Source organism: Chaetura pelagica, unplaced genomic scaffold (assembly GCF_000747805.2).
Source record: "Chaetura pelagica isolate M959 unplaced genomic scaffold, ChaPel_1.0 scaffold72, whole genome shotgun sequence".
In the NCBI taxonomy this organism is placed as follows: Eukaryota; Metazoa; Chordata; class Aves; order Apodiformes; family Apodidae; genus Chaetura; species Chaetura pelagica.
In genome coordinates this window covers 54,837-67,810 of record NW_009952560.1, presented here as the reverse complement: position 1 = coordinate 67,810, position 12,974 = coordinate 54,837, and the positions used below count along the sequence as shown (strand labels likewise).

General features: G+C 39.1%; 1 protein-coding gene across 1 annotated transcript in view; it reads right to left on the bottom strand.

The window, feature by feature from the left end:
- The window catches only part of NOS2 (nitric oxide synthase 2, inducible), a 17,948-nt gene extending 6,555 nt beyond the window's left edge, over nt 1-11,393 (bottom strand). Inside the window, exons 1-18 of the mRNA XM_010009095.1 lie at nt 11,287-11,393; nt 10,103-10,199; nt 9,433-9,555; nt 9,194-9,342; nt 7,391-7,553; nt 6,921-7,012; nt 6,368-6,509; nt 5,356-5,495; nt 4,621-4,795; nt 3,843-3,944; nt 3,055-3,249; nt 2,571-2,653; nt 2,116-2,260; nt 1,821-1,925; nt 1,612-1,661; nt 1,341-1,515; nt 714-846; nt 220-298 (exon numbers count right to left, since the gene is read on the bottom strand). Coding sequence (XP_010007397.1) covers nt 220-298; nt 714-846; nt 1,341-1,515; nt 1,612-1,661; nt 1,821-1,925; nt 2,116-2,260; nt 2,571-2,653; nt 3,055-3,249; nt 3,843-3,944; nt 4,621-4,795; nt 5,356-5,495; nt 6,368-6,509; nt 6,921-7,012; nt 7,391-7,553; nt 9,194-9,342; nt 9,433-9,555; nt 10,103-10,199; nt 11,287-11,393 — 2,255 coding nt within the window. The remainder of the gene's footprint in view (nt 1-219; nt 299-713; nt 847-1,340; nt 1,516-1,611; nt 1,662-1,820; nt 1,926-2,115; nt 2,261-2,570; nt 2,654-3,054; nt 3,250-3,842; nt 3,945-4,620; nt 4,796-5,355; nt 5,496-6,367; nt 6,510-6,920; nt 7,013-7,390; nt 7,554-9,193; nt 9,343-9,432; nt 9,556-10,102; nt 10,200-11,286) is intronic.
- Nucleotides 11,394-12,974: the final 1,581 nt, after the last annotated feature.

Sequence of the window (12,974 nt, the reverse complement as noted above, 5' to 3'; positions counted from 1 at the left end):
CCCTACACTCCCAGAGGCTCTGTGGGAAGTTAGCTCCTATTTAAACCAGCAAAGACTGAAAGCAGTCTTGTCATAATTATATACTTCTACTATCAGTACAAAATTAATACCTATTTCTTAATAACTGCAGGGAGAAGATGTTTATAACCAGGTAATTCAGATGTTTAAGATTTTAGTAAAATGTAGTCTGGCAATATTCAAAAGAAGGAGGTATGGTACCTGGATTTCACACTTTGAAGATTCTGTCTAAATTTCAGCTTCATGGGAATTACATCCTTGGCATGAATGTTTGCAAGTGCTGTTGAGAAAACAGGACATGACTCATGGCAATTGTGTCATTAGGTCTGTTTAAAATGTCTCCAAATGATATGCAGAGAAGAACTGAACCATGCTTGCCCTAGAATCTGCTATACTTTTGGTTGGTTGCATCTCCTATGTGCACACCTTCCCTGACTAGAAGTAGTTCATTCACCTTTTGTTCTCCTGGGGCTGCCAACATGTTTGCTGGTTCTGGTGTTCTGCTCTTACTGCAATGGGGAAGATAATGATTTATGCAGTGTCAACCCATGTTATTTTTTTTTTTCTCTGACCACTGTACTTTATTCTATACATTCTATCATCTAGCAGGACCAATATCACTTCTAGAAAACCTTCACAGTTCAGACCTATCTGAAGCAAAATGGACAGAGAACATGGAAGGTGGGAAGTGATACCTTTAGCCAAGTCCATGGTTTGAGAGTCATGTACTATCCTGTAGCTCTTAGGATCCCAGCTTTCATCTGAGGTGTATATCTTAGGCAACTGGATACTTGTTCTCCCACGGATGTTAAAAATGTCACAGGCAGTCTAGAATAAAAGCAAAACAGAAGGCTATTCATAGTAGAAAAATATTATATATATATTCTTAGCATTATCCTAATCCTAATGAGGAGCTATCTATTCCCCAGATTGCCATTTTTATTGGTTCTGTTGAGTTCAGCCATGTTATAAGGGTTCAGTGAGTTTAAGAAGGTTCTGCTTCTATACCAGGGTAGTTAAAAAATTGACCTACTTAAACAAATTCTGACGTTGGATGTTACCACCCTTGTTCATGCTCAATATTCCATTATCCAAAAGGTTTCGTGCAACTTTGTGCGAATGTTAAAAAAATAATAGAAAACAGGCTGAGTTCCCTCTTCAACATAGGGAAGCAGTAAAAAAGAGAGGAGTTCAAAATTCAGATATAAATGCAGACATGTGTGTTCCTTCATTTCCCCCCATTTTGATGGGATGCTAGTGAATATGAAATAAAATGAATGAATGAACAAGCCAGCTGTTGAGCTCAGTATTTATCTAGTCACCTTGAATGCACTGACTGCCCATGTGCGAAAGGCTTCTTCTTGCCCATTGAGTTCATCTCCTTCACCTATGGGAGTGAGCTGAGAAGCCCCCAGTTGGGCCAGTTTTTGGTCAATGGCATGAGCAAAGGCACAGAACTCTGGATACATGCTGGACCCCAGACCAAACACAGCATATCTGCAGAAGGAGAGAGCAAGATCACAGTGTTATGCTACATGAAAAGCAAAAGGACTCACTCAAGCACATGCAAACCGAACAACAAAGTACTTTTACCTAATTTTTTTTCTCAGCACCTTCAGGGTGAGCAAGGAGTTCTTCAAGTTCTGTGTAAAAATTCATAAAATACTTCAGGTTAGAACAATACTCTGACTGAAAACAGAAGTGAGACCCTGATCTATATTTTCCATAGGAAAAATTAAAGGGCTGACTTTGGTCTCAGACCTGGAGCTGAGCCTCATATATACTTCTGAGATGAATATTACCTTTCCATTGTTTGGAGAATCTCCACTTCCAAAAGTGCTAGTAACCACTAGAAGAAGTGTTTCTTTTTCCAGGTCACAAACGTTGTACTCATCCATGCACAGAATCTGGAAGGTAGAAAGCTCATGAGAAACTGCTACCAGACATAAGAACTAGCGGTAGATACCTCTGTGACTGTCAGATGACCCTTAACACAATTTACAAGGAATTACCCTAAATGAACATGAGATCAGTTCTAGTCCAACTTACATTTACGAAACATTCAGACCTTAGTGTGGATGATTTATACTTTCTTACCCTAGCATTGAAGGCACAGTTGAACAAGCTGCACAGATTGCTGGCCAGTGTTTCAGATTTCCCAGTCTCTGATGCATAGATGACTGTGACCTTGGACCTGGTTGCCATTGTTTGTCTCATGAGTGAAGATGCAAAGAGTACAGCCCTGGGGAAAAAAAAATAGTCACATATAATTTTTAACATAGATACAGAGTAAATCAGATTGATTCAAGCTAGGAAAGAATTATCTTGAGCATGGATTTTCTTTGGAAGACTGTTGAGAAGCAGTACACTATAGATAGCCCTGAATAAAAATCTCAGATATGACCATTACCTGTTGACTATGATTGTTTGATTCAAACAATTCAATTGGTCCCAACTGTAATAATTATTAAAAAAAACAAACATGGAACAAAATCATCATAGGATTAGAACAGCTGACCAAAAGCATGAAGACACTCATTTGAGCAACTTACTTTGCCAAGATGCTAAGCTTTATTTCTTTTTTCTTTGGCCTCCGGGTCTCATCATGCCAGACGTGTGTTTTCCATGCATCCACCTTTAAAAAAAAAAGTTAAGCTTCAGTTAAGAAATCAAAAATAATAAATACACAAGTTTGTATCTTTTAAAGGGACAGAATAAATAGAATCTGTATATCCAATCCACTGTGTACAAATACAGGATCAGTTTCTGGAGCATTAAATTGCATTTCACTTCCAGCTTGAGAATTCAACAGAACTAACATAACCTTACACTGTTGTAAATAAATAATAATAATAATAATATTAAGAACAACAACAATAATATAGCAGGAATAGATATTCCCTGCTAGTTATGAAGCTCCCCAGAGATTAACTTTCTTTAACCAAGGCTTTTCATTCAGACCTCTTCAGGTCCCATATTATCACCTGCACTGCTGAAGCTGTTGACTGGCATAATATTTTTTTGGATAACATGTACCTGGTAGTAATAGAAGGGAGTGAGGACATAGTTCAGCATCTCCTGGTGGAACACAGGAGTTATGCTCCCTGATATAGGAGGCACAATCCACACCCAGTCAGCAGGGCAGCCTCCCCGAGCTCGGTACTCGCTCTGCATGTACTTCATGAAGGACTCAGCAGCTGAGTGGTGATCCATGATAGTGACATTTTGTTTCTAAAACAATTGAAAAAAGAAACACATGCATTAAAAAGCTCATTCTCTTCTTCTGCCTGATGTAGTTAAAGTAATCCTGTTGCTTTGGTTAATATTTGAAGGACTTCCTGGTCAATTATTACTATTGGCAACCATTATATAGATAGAAATTGAGGTGGACCTTTGATTTTTTTTTATTGCCAGCATTTTACCTCTCCAACACTGGGAGTATGTGCTGAAAAGCCTCTGATTCATTTTCATCCATATATCATCTTGTTATGATATGTTAAATAAAACATAATTGTACATAAATTTATTATCCATTGTCTTTACATAGAATTTAACACTTAGACATATGTGTTAATAGGATGGAGAATTTTGCCTTTAACTTTTCTTTTTCTCTCCCTTCTGCTTTCACCTGAGATTTTTTTCTGGCAACAGCAAGAAATATGGATTCCTTTGCTTTCCCAGGTGTAAATCAAGAATAACTATCAGAATCACATTGATAACCTCCACTGAGCATTGGTCCATTGGCACATTTCTAGAAAGCTGTTTAAATGAAAGGAAAAAGGGACACTCAATATTCAATGTCTCTCTGGATTCCATTGACTTACTTGGAAGCTATAAAGCACAGCCACATTTATTTCAACAACAGCTCTGTCTTTCCATAAGGATGAAAGTTTGTTTGTTTCCAGTCCCATTCTTCTCCCTACCTCCTACATGTGGCAAGAGAGAAAAGGGAAAAGCAAATTTACTGTGTGGGACTTGAACCTCATGATTTCTCATCACATTCATATGCAGGAGAAAGTATTGCTGAACGGGGAGGAGTCAGACATGCTGGGGAACGTGATGGCAGCAGAAAGACTTGAATTATGGAGTTGTGGTTCTTGAGGATGTTCTAGTTTGGTAAAGTGGGCAGTGGTCAGTATCTGATCATAAATCTGCATTAATGATTTGTACTGGTGAGGTGCCCAAGACCTGCAGCTAACCACAGGGACTCCTCTGCCTTGTCAACAGCAGACTGGAACTGACATAAATACAGCTCTGAGAAATGTACAGAGAGCAAAAGTCCTGACTCAGGAGGACTCAGGGTAAAGTTGGGGAAGAATTCCCTTTGGACACCACTTTCTGTATTTTTTTACAATTGCAGTTTCACCATCCTGTCCAGCTGTTTGGAACAGATCCTGCCAGAACACTGTGGAAGGACTCAGACAATCTGGCAGTCGTAGTCTTGGCAGAGATTCCAAGGTGTCCAACAATAGTCAGGATATTGTGTTAGATTAGCTCTGAAGGGTTAGTGTGATGGAAATTCAACAGCCTTCCCAGCAAAGCCTCTTTCAGAAAAAGAGGTTTTGGTCTGCAGGCCAGCAGAGCACCCCTTCAGGAGGTTACCTTCAGGATGTTGTACCGCTGCACATCACAGAAATCTCGCACTCCTATCTCTGACCCCATGTACCAGCCATTGAAGGGACATCCAGTAAACTCCAGGCCTCCCACCTCAAGGAGCATGTTGGCAACAGCAGGCAGTGCATACCACTTCAGATCCAGCTCCTTAAACCATTCGTACCTGTTAAACAAGCATTTTGATTCATTACTTTATACATCTTTTCTTCCTTTAGGCAATAACCAGAAAAGTCCAGGAAGATGAAGAGTAGGGACTCCAGGAGAAATAGCCCAGGAGGCATGGTCTGCCAAAGCTCAGAGCAGTTTTCATTTACCATTTGAACTGGAAATTGTCTCCTAAAGAAACTGCAGAACAGTATTACTGAGTTCTGCAATCTGCAGGTCACTCCCAAAGCAACCATGAAGAAGAAAACAAAGAAAGGCAATAAACAGGTGATTATGAGTGCAGCCATATTCTCCACTGGCATAAGAAATGATGATTGTTTAAAATTCTGAATATGATGGAAATGAAAAAAAGAGAAAAGACTCCCAACAAAATTGCTATTAGCTTCCTTAAATTAAATCTCATTTCATTGTTCTAACAGGCATTTTATCCTTCAGGACAATTTACCTTCATTTCATCCTGACAAAGAACTCATAAAATGACTGTTGCAGGCACAGGCTAATAACCTGCCAAGGTGAGGCAGAGGCAAAAATGCAATTATCTAAATCTTGAGTGCTTACTTTGGATGCTCCATTGGCACTTCGAGGACAATTTCTGGCGGGTATTCAAATATTTCTGGGTCTTGGCCATTTGCTTGGAGAACAAGTGGAACTACATCAAAGCGGCCATATTTGGGCTTCCACCCAAGCTCAATGCACAGCTGTAAAAAAAGGACATTTGGGGTTTTTTCAGGTTACCCCCCTGGATGTGAAGACAAAAGAATGTTAACCTTCTAAAGGCTGCTGAAGTAAATGCTAAGGGATAAAGGTTCTCCCAGTCAGTGTGGAGACATTGTTGGAGCCCATAAGATAAGAAGGACATGGAGCTCCTGGAGAGAGTACAGAGGAGGCCACAAAGACCATCTGAGGGCTGGAGCACATCTGCTGTGAAGACAGGTTGGGAGAGTTGGGGGTGTTCAGCTTGGAAAAGAGAAGCTCCAGGGAGACATTAGAGCACCTTCCAGTGCCTGAAGGGGCTCCAGGAAAGCTGGGGAGGGGCTTTTTACAAGGGCAGGGAGTGAGAGGACAAGGAGTAAAGGATTAAAACTGGAAGAGGGGAGATTTAGGTGAGACATTAAGAGGAAATTCTTTAGTGTGAGGGAGGTGAGACACTGGAACAGGTTGCCCAGGGAAGCTGTGGCTGCCCCATCCCTGGCAGTGTTGAAGGGCAGGTTGGATGGGGCTTGGAGCAACTTGGTCTGGTGGGAGGTGTCCCTGCCCATGCAGAGGGGTTGGATCTGGATGATCTTTAAGGTCCTTCCAACCCAAACCATTCTATGATTCTATGTTCAAGTATTGATTGTGTCCCTAACTCAAGGGGATCATTAGCTCACCCTGTTCTGAGATGGAGGGGAGTATTTTTATATCAGGATTGTACAAATTGCACCTAGAACCCCTGGCAGAAGGTCCCATTCACTTCATACCACCACATTCCCCTCCCACTCTGCCTAAACACACAAGGGAAAAAATAAAAGGAAGACAGATGGGTTAGATGAGATGGGAAGCAGTTGTGATGCTGTATTTGGAAGGGTACCTGTGTGAACTCCACACTGGCAGGGTCTCCCAAGATAGACCCATCTGGCATTTGGTACCCAGCGTAGCGGATGAGCTGGCTGTTCCAAATACGAAAATCATGTTTCCCATCAGTCCTCTGGGGGAACTCAGTGATGGCTGATCTGTCCAGAGAGACAGACAATCACATCCCCTTACACCACAGCAGCACATCAAACACCTTCTAATTATTAAAACATTAATTGTTACCCACAGCAATTTATATTTCCAAAATAAACACCAATAGAAATAAAATCATTCATCCTCTCCACCCGCCTCCCTGAATCTCCAAATGGTCTCTTTTTCCCCAGGAATTACTTCCCTGAATCTCCAAATGGTCTCTTTTTCCCCTAAAGATTTTGCAACATCAGTCATGAAAGTTACAATATTTCAAAATGGTTGGAGGAACAGTTAAGCACCAGGAGAATTAAGAGCAGACACAAGTTGTCAAAATATTTAGATAGACCATTTCAAGTCTTGGAATCCAGATCTGGATGTGATTTTTGTTGCTTAAAATTAAAATTAAAGACACCTACCTTATATTTCCATTGTTTGTGGCATATTGAATGTGATGACAGATATGCTCAAACATTTCCTTTGCTGTTCTACAATCACGTGCATCAAAGACCTGTGTTTCCAAAAGAAACATGAAGAAAGAAAGCTGATTTTGAAACAGTAATGTAAGCTCCTTCATTTTCTGATGCATTTAAGGAAAGGAAAGATTAAGGGGAAAAATGAAATAAAAATCAGTATTTTTCCATTTAATTCTGACTCCACTAGGAAAGGTTAATTTTTATTGTTCTCATATGAGAGCAATATTGTCACACATCACAGTCCTCCAAGGACCAAGACATGGTCCCACAATACACTTGGTTCCTACACATGTTGATCATGTGATATGTGTGAGAGGAGTGGTCCTCAGTTGAAGCAACTGGCGTATTTTAGCAAAGGACATTTTGCTGATTTACTCCAGATGACTGCTTGGCCATGATGGCTCACAGGTTACCTGTAGGTTGGACCACTGGATTCTCCCAATACACCGAGGTGCATTCCTCCAGGCCTGTTTGGCAGCAAAGATCAGTTCATCCTTTGTCAGGTGGTAGGTTCCTGTTTTTTCTATTTCCTTGGTCACTGCTTCCAGTCGGACCAGATGTTCTTCTATTTTTGGCCTTTTGAATGGGAAACAGCCATGAAAAGAAACAATGAAAATGTCAGTACTTAGAACTGATTTAAACTTCAGACCTTCTCTTATGTTCTGGGTTAAGAAGAGCACAGGCATTGCTGAAGCCATCAAGCTTTGGAGCATCCTGTTCTAAGAGTTCCACTTACATCACTGATTTTATCTGCCAGGATGAAGGTAGCTTTCCAGGGAGGGAATTAGTATGTATGATATCTGGATAAACACTGAGAAGCTTGTCCCTGTTACTTATCTATCACCACCCAGCATATACATGGATTGATCACAAGATTTTCTGTGTAGAGTTTTCAGTTTAAACTGGGATTTTCTAGATTAGTTTGGAAAAAATGGTCAAATCATAACTAAATGAAAACTAGAGAACACACTAACTTCAGCCCAGCAGTAGGATTATAGTGACTGTCTTCTCAAAGCCCTATTATTTTCACAGGAACTCAGCTCTTCTGGGCAAAGTAAGTAGGATTTTCATTCTTAAAAGGAAGTGCTGAGCAATTTCTTTGTCAGAGAAACCACCTCTAAAATTCTTTAGCTTGATAACAGAGAATGAAGTCAAAACACTAGGAAATATTTATCCCAGCACAGACAAAAATTGTTTTGTTGGCTTACAGATAGAATGAAAATAGCCTGCACTGTCTGAGAGCTTTCACATTTTCAACAAGATGAAAGATCAAGGGCAAGCATGTAAGATAGTGTAAATCAATGTGATCAAATAGCCATGAGCAGAAGCACAGAGATGTGCAAATGTAATGTGCTGGCAAGTGAGCACAGCCTGCATGTAAGACAGGGACTCTCAGAAAGGTTCAGATGGAAGAAAGCTTTGTAGAAGAGTTCAAAGTGCCTGAAGAAGTAGCCATTATGTGGCTGAGACCCTTTGAAAGTCTGATAACGTTCTACAGTGGGATAAGCAAACATTGAATTGTCACTTGAAAGCTTGTCATGTGAAAACTTTGTCACTGCAAAGTCTTGGATCTCAACCAGGTGTTCCAGCTTTTCCTGCAACAAGATGTCTCTGCACCATGTCCATTTGTGTGAAAAGAAAACCTCTTTTCTAAAGCTAGATCATCCCTCTTAGTGTGCTCAGTGAGCTGATGTTGATTATATTACAGAGCAAGGCTGAGAAGCAAGAGACCAGCCTTCCAATCCTTGGTTAAAGCCTTGAGAATCAAAACAGAACAAAAAGAGCACAGAGAAAAGATACTGGGAACAGCACAAACAAAACCCATCATCCACATTATTCACATCTAAGATTGATCTGAATAGGAGCTAATCCCATTAACAGCTAATGTTAAGAAGGTAACATTCTGAAAGAAAGTCCTAATCAAGCTGTTTATTATAGACACACTTTAATTTAAGAAACTCTGAAGGGATGGGGGTGAGGAATGCACTGTACAGAGTCCACTTTAGTATTCCCCAGACCTGGGATTGGCAGATATAGCACATAAAGTGCAGTAATAGTGTTATTTACCTTTCCTAACAGTCCTTGGCTATTTTTTGAATGCACACTACTTAACAGGTTAGTTACCAATAGCTGTGAGGAAAACAAACACTCCTGTAGTCTCACAAACAGGCAGGTAGAGGCTGTATATACAAAAAAGGAAGGTAAAGTTGGCTTACTCTTTAAATGAATCATAGTACTGCTTGATGAAGTCTATTGCCTGAGGTAAAAGCTCTGCTGGTGGAACTGGCCCATCTCTAGGACCTTTCACAAGGCTCTTTGGGGTCATGAGTGCCCCTTGGCAGGCTTTGGTCCTGCAGTTGATAATCTGAAGAACAATAAAATATCAAAACCCAATGTTGCACTCTGTATCTTTTCCAAGTTATGAACAATCACTATTCAGGTTTCCATATCTTACCTCCTTTGCTGACAGGTGTAGTGTGTCAAGAAAGCTGGATCCATTTTCCAAGTTTCTTACTTTTACATGTCTTGGACATCTTGATATTTGGTTTGAAGCTTTAATACCATTTTGGGGAGGGTCCTGGACAGAGAAAAGATAAAAATACACACTCTCTTCACTCTCCATTAAATATCTAAAGCTTCATTTTATATTTTGACCACAAAAATGCTACAAATTATGTTCAAGAAACTAGGTATAAATGTGATCTTCTGCAATGTATTTATTGATTTGAGTACAAAACTATTAACCACAGTTTGATATGAAATGGGAAACAAGTATTCTTGTACTTTTGAAACAGTATCTTACATTGCAAACACCTTTTAAGTGTCAAGAAAGTCTCTTAACACAGTAGTTAAGTGTCTCAGGAAAAGAGTGAACCAGACAATTTTAGAGAAAGGCCTTGTATGTTACTAAAGGCTGGGTTTTCAAAGGTGAATGAAGGAGTCAGGCACTCCAGTCCCATCAGGTCACCTCTTTTTTTTGCTCCTTTTAATTCAGAAAAGATCTTTCATCCAAAGATCCCCCATGTAACCACAGTTAGTCCTCACATGAGGACTTGGAGAAGCTCTGAGCTGTAAGTCCAACTCCTGTGAACAGTTAGTATGAAGCAATGATGCCAGGAACAGACCTCACTCCCATTGCTGGCCTTGGCTGGAGTTCTGGCAGGTGCCGTCTCTACCCACTTCTTGCTCGGATCATATAATTTGGCATCCTCATTTTCTAAGCTTTAAGAGAGAGAAAGACAATTCAGTATAACACAACGTGCTTGGCTTTTGCTAGTTTTACCTGCAGCATCAATAGGGAGTTGCTCAGAGCTGTCCCTGAAAGATACACTGAGTTAAGAAGCCAACTGTTCACAGCAGCATGAAGGGTGGAGTAGAAGTCAACAGTAAAGCAACCATCACCCTGTCCAGACCACTATGTGGGAGAGAAAACAACCAATATGGCCTAGGATGGTAAAGGCTGAGTATCATTACAAGAAGCTAAAAAAGGCCATCTGTACAATTATGATCTGCCTAGAGAATACTCAGAGGAATTAAACAACTTAAAGTATGAAAATCTTAAGGTATAAAAGCTTCAGCTCAGTCCAGCCTCCAGCTTATGAAGCAAATTACATACTTTTATATTCATTTCCTTTGTTTTCTGCATTAAGTCTACTTTTTAATTTGGATACCAGGTTTCAGATTACGTTCAAAAACACCTGAGAGGCATCCAGACCAGAAACTCCCAACAAATCCCTTAGTTTGGAGGGGGCAGTGATGTGTTTTAGCTAGCAGAGCATGTGTGACCACCCACTTCCACTAGTCAGCTTCACATATCTTCACAATTTAATATAAATTACTTTGATCAGTGAAAGGGTAGGGAATGGTCAGAGAAATAAATAGTATGCAATAGAAAGCTGAAATAACCCTAAACCCAGAGAAATTTATTATGCATGTGCCATTATTTTATATAGTGTCTTGTATAAATTGTATAATGGAAATACTTTCCCAACTTAATTACAACTAATAATAACCACTTTGTTAAGTTTTACAGCATACACATGCCCCCTAAGTCCTAGCATCCATGGAACCATTAGAATACATCAAATAAACTTAAGACTGTGAAAGAGAAAGCAAAATTATTTCTTTCCTCAATGATTGTGTAAGTTAGATGCAAAAGTTAAAATGTACCTTAGAAGGCAACACCACCCAGTGACCCCCAGGGCCAACTGTTCTTTGGTTAATATTGCTTTTGAAATACATTACAGGTTTTTCCTTCCTTTTCCAATGAAAGAGAAACTATGAAAGCATTAAAAGACAAAGATCTTACCTATGGATCTTCCTATTTTTCTCCAGGTTGTTATTGATATCCTTCTCTCCAGGGGAGTGGTTCTTAGCAGCACGAGGCTTGAACACAAACTGCCAAGGGCACAACATTTTGTGTGCTTTGGTTATGACTTCAGTTCACAGAGCTGAAATCTTGTCTTGTGTGACGTGGGAACACTTCTGAGGATGGGAAAAAAAACAACCAAGGTCAGTTTTTAACCAAGAAGGTAACTCCCTTTAAAAGGGCTCAGAAACTCACCAGACTAACTGATTTCATCTAATCAGCTTCCTGTTCTAAGAAGGAAAACTGCTTGACTCTAAATTGATACTAAAACTAACAGTTACCTTTTTCAGTCTCATGCTGCCTTATTTTAAAACACTGGCAAGAGAATTTCAAATGTTGCACAAAACCCAGTTGCATAAACCAGCAAATACCAGTATCTAAGTAAAACACATTCATGCTCTCTTTCTATGAAAAGCACTCCTTGACACTTGTGGTTTCCCAAGTTCGGTGCTTTTCAAGTTTGTTAAGTGTTATTAAACCTTCTGTTAAATCATATGACTGTATGTTAGCTGGGAAAAGGGATATAAAATGTTGCTGTGTATTAATAATTAAAAAAAAAAAAAAAATTGGTCTGTAAATTAGCCAAAACATTTTGCAATGTATTCATCTGGCAGAGACAAATGGAATTCTATTATTCTGACTTCTGTATTTTGTAAGATATCTATATATATATAGAGATATATATACATACAGCATATAATTGAATGAAAGTTTAATGCCTTTTGTTTGAACATACATTTTCTGCTAGATTCTGATCCTAAAACGGATTTCTTGTGCCAGGGAAGGTGTGACAGGAGAAAAAGAGCAAACTAGTAAATTGGTAGGGAAATTTTTTTTTAGGGAAAGCAGAATCAGCAGCTGCAGCAGTTCATAACATCAATAAAACCCAGTTGTTTTTTTAAAAAAGTCAAAGATAAATAAATAAAATACACATTGCCACATATTCTTGATGTAAATTATGCATGATTTTGTTATTTGTACTGCTTTGTCAGTAAAGTTTATACTGCTAGGCTCCCAAGATGCTGTCTCCTGTAAAATCCCACAAGAAGTGCATGCAACTAACTGTGCAGAAACTGTAAGGACTTGTCTGCTACTCCAAGTAACAGAAACTGTGTAAGAAGCATTTCTCTACAGTTACAAAATAGGAACAAATCTAAATCACTATTTTGCAATAAAAAAAAAATGCTGCAGTGTGCCTCTATCTTTTTGTAAAACAGAGGGGGAAAAGAGAGAGCGAAAGAGAAAAAAAGGGGAAAAAACCCTCAACACAACAGAAAAAGAAAAATACACAAAAATAAGAGAAAAGAAGAAGAAAAAATAAATTGAAAAACAACAAAAAAGGGGAAAAATAAAAATAATAACATTAAAAATAATAAAATTAAGAAAAGCTAAAAAAGAAGGAAAAAAAGAATTAAAAAAGAAGGAAAAATAGAAAAGTAAAGAATGAAAAACAGAAAAAGAAAAAAGCAATATAGAAGAGAGAATACACATTTTCTAGTTGCTGGCAACCAGAGTAAGGACTTGCTTGCATTTTGCCTTCTCCACAACAGGCTTCTTGAAATACAATCGACCACCAAACCTGTTAGAAGCACAAACTTTTACACGAGCAGAAAGGAGAATCAAGTTTT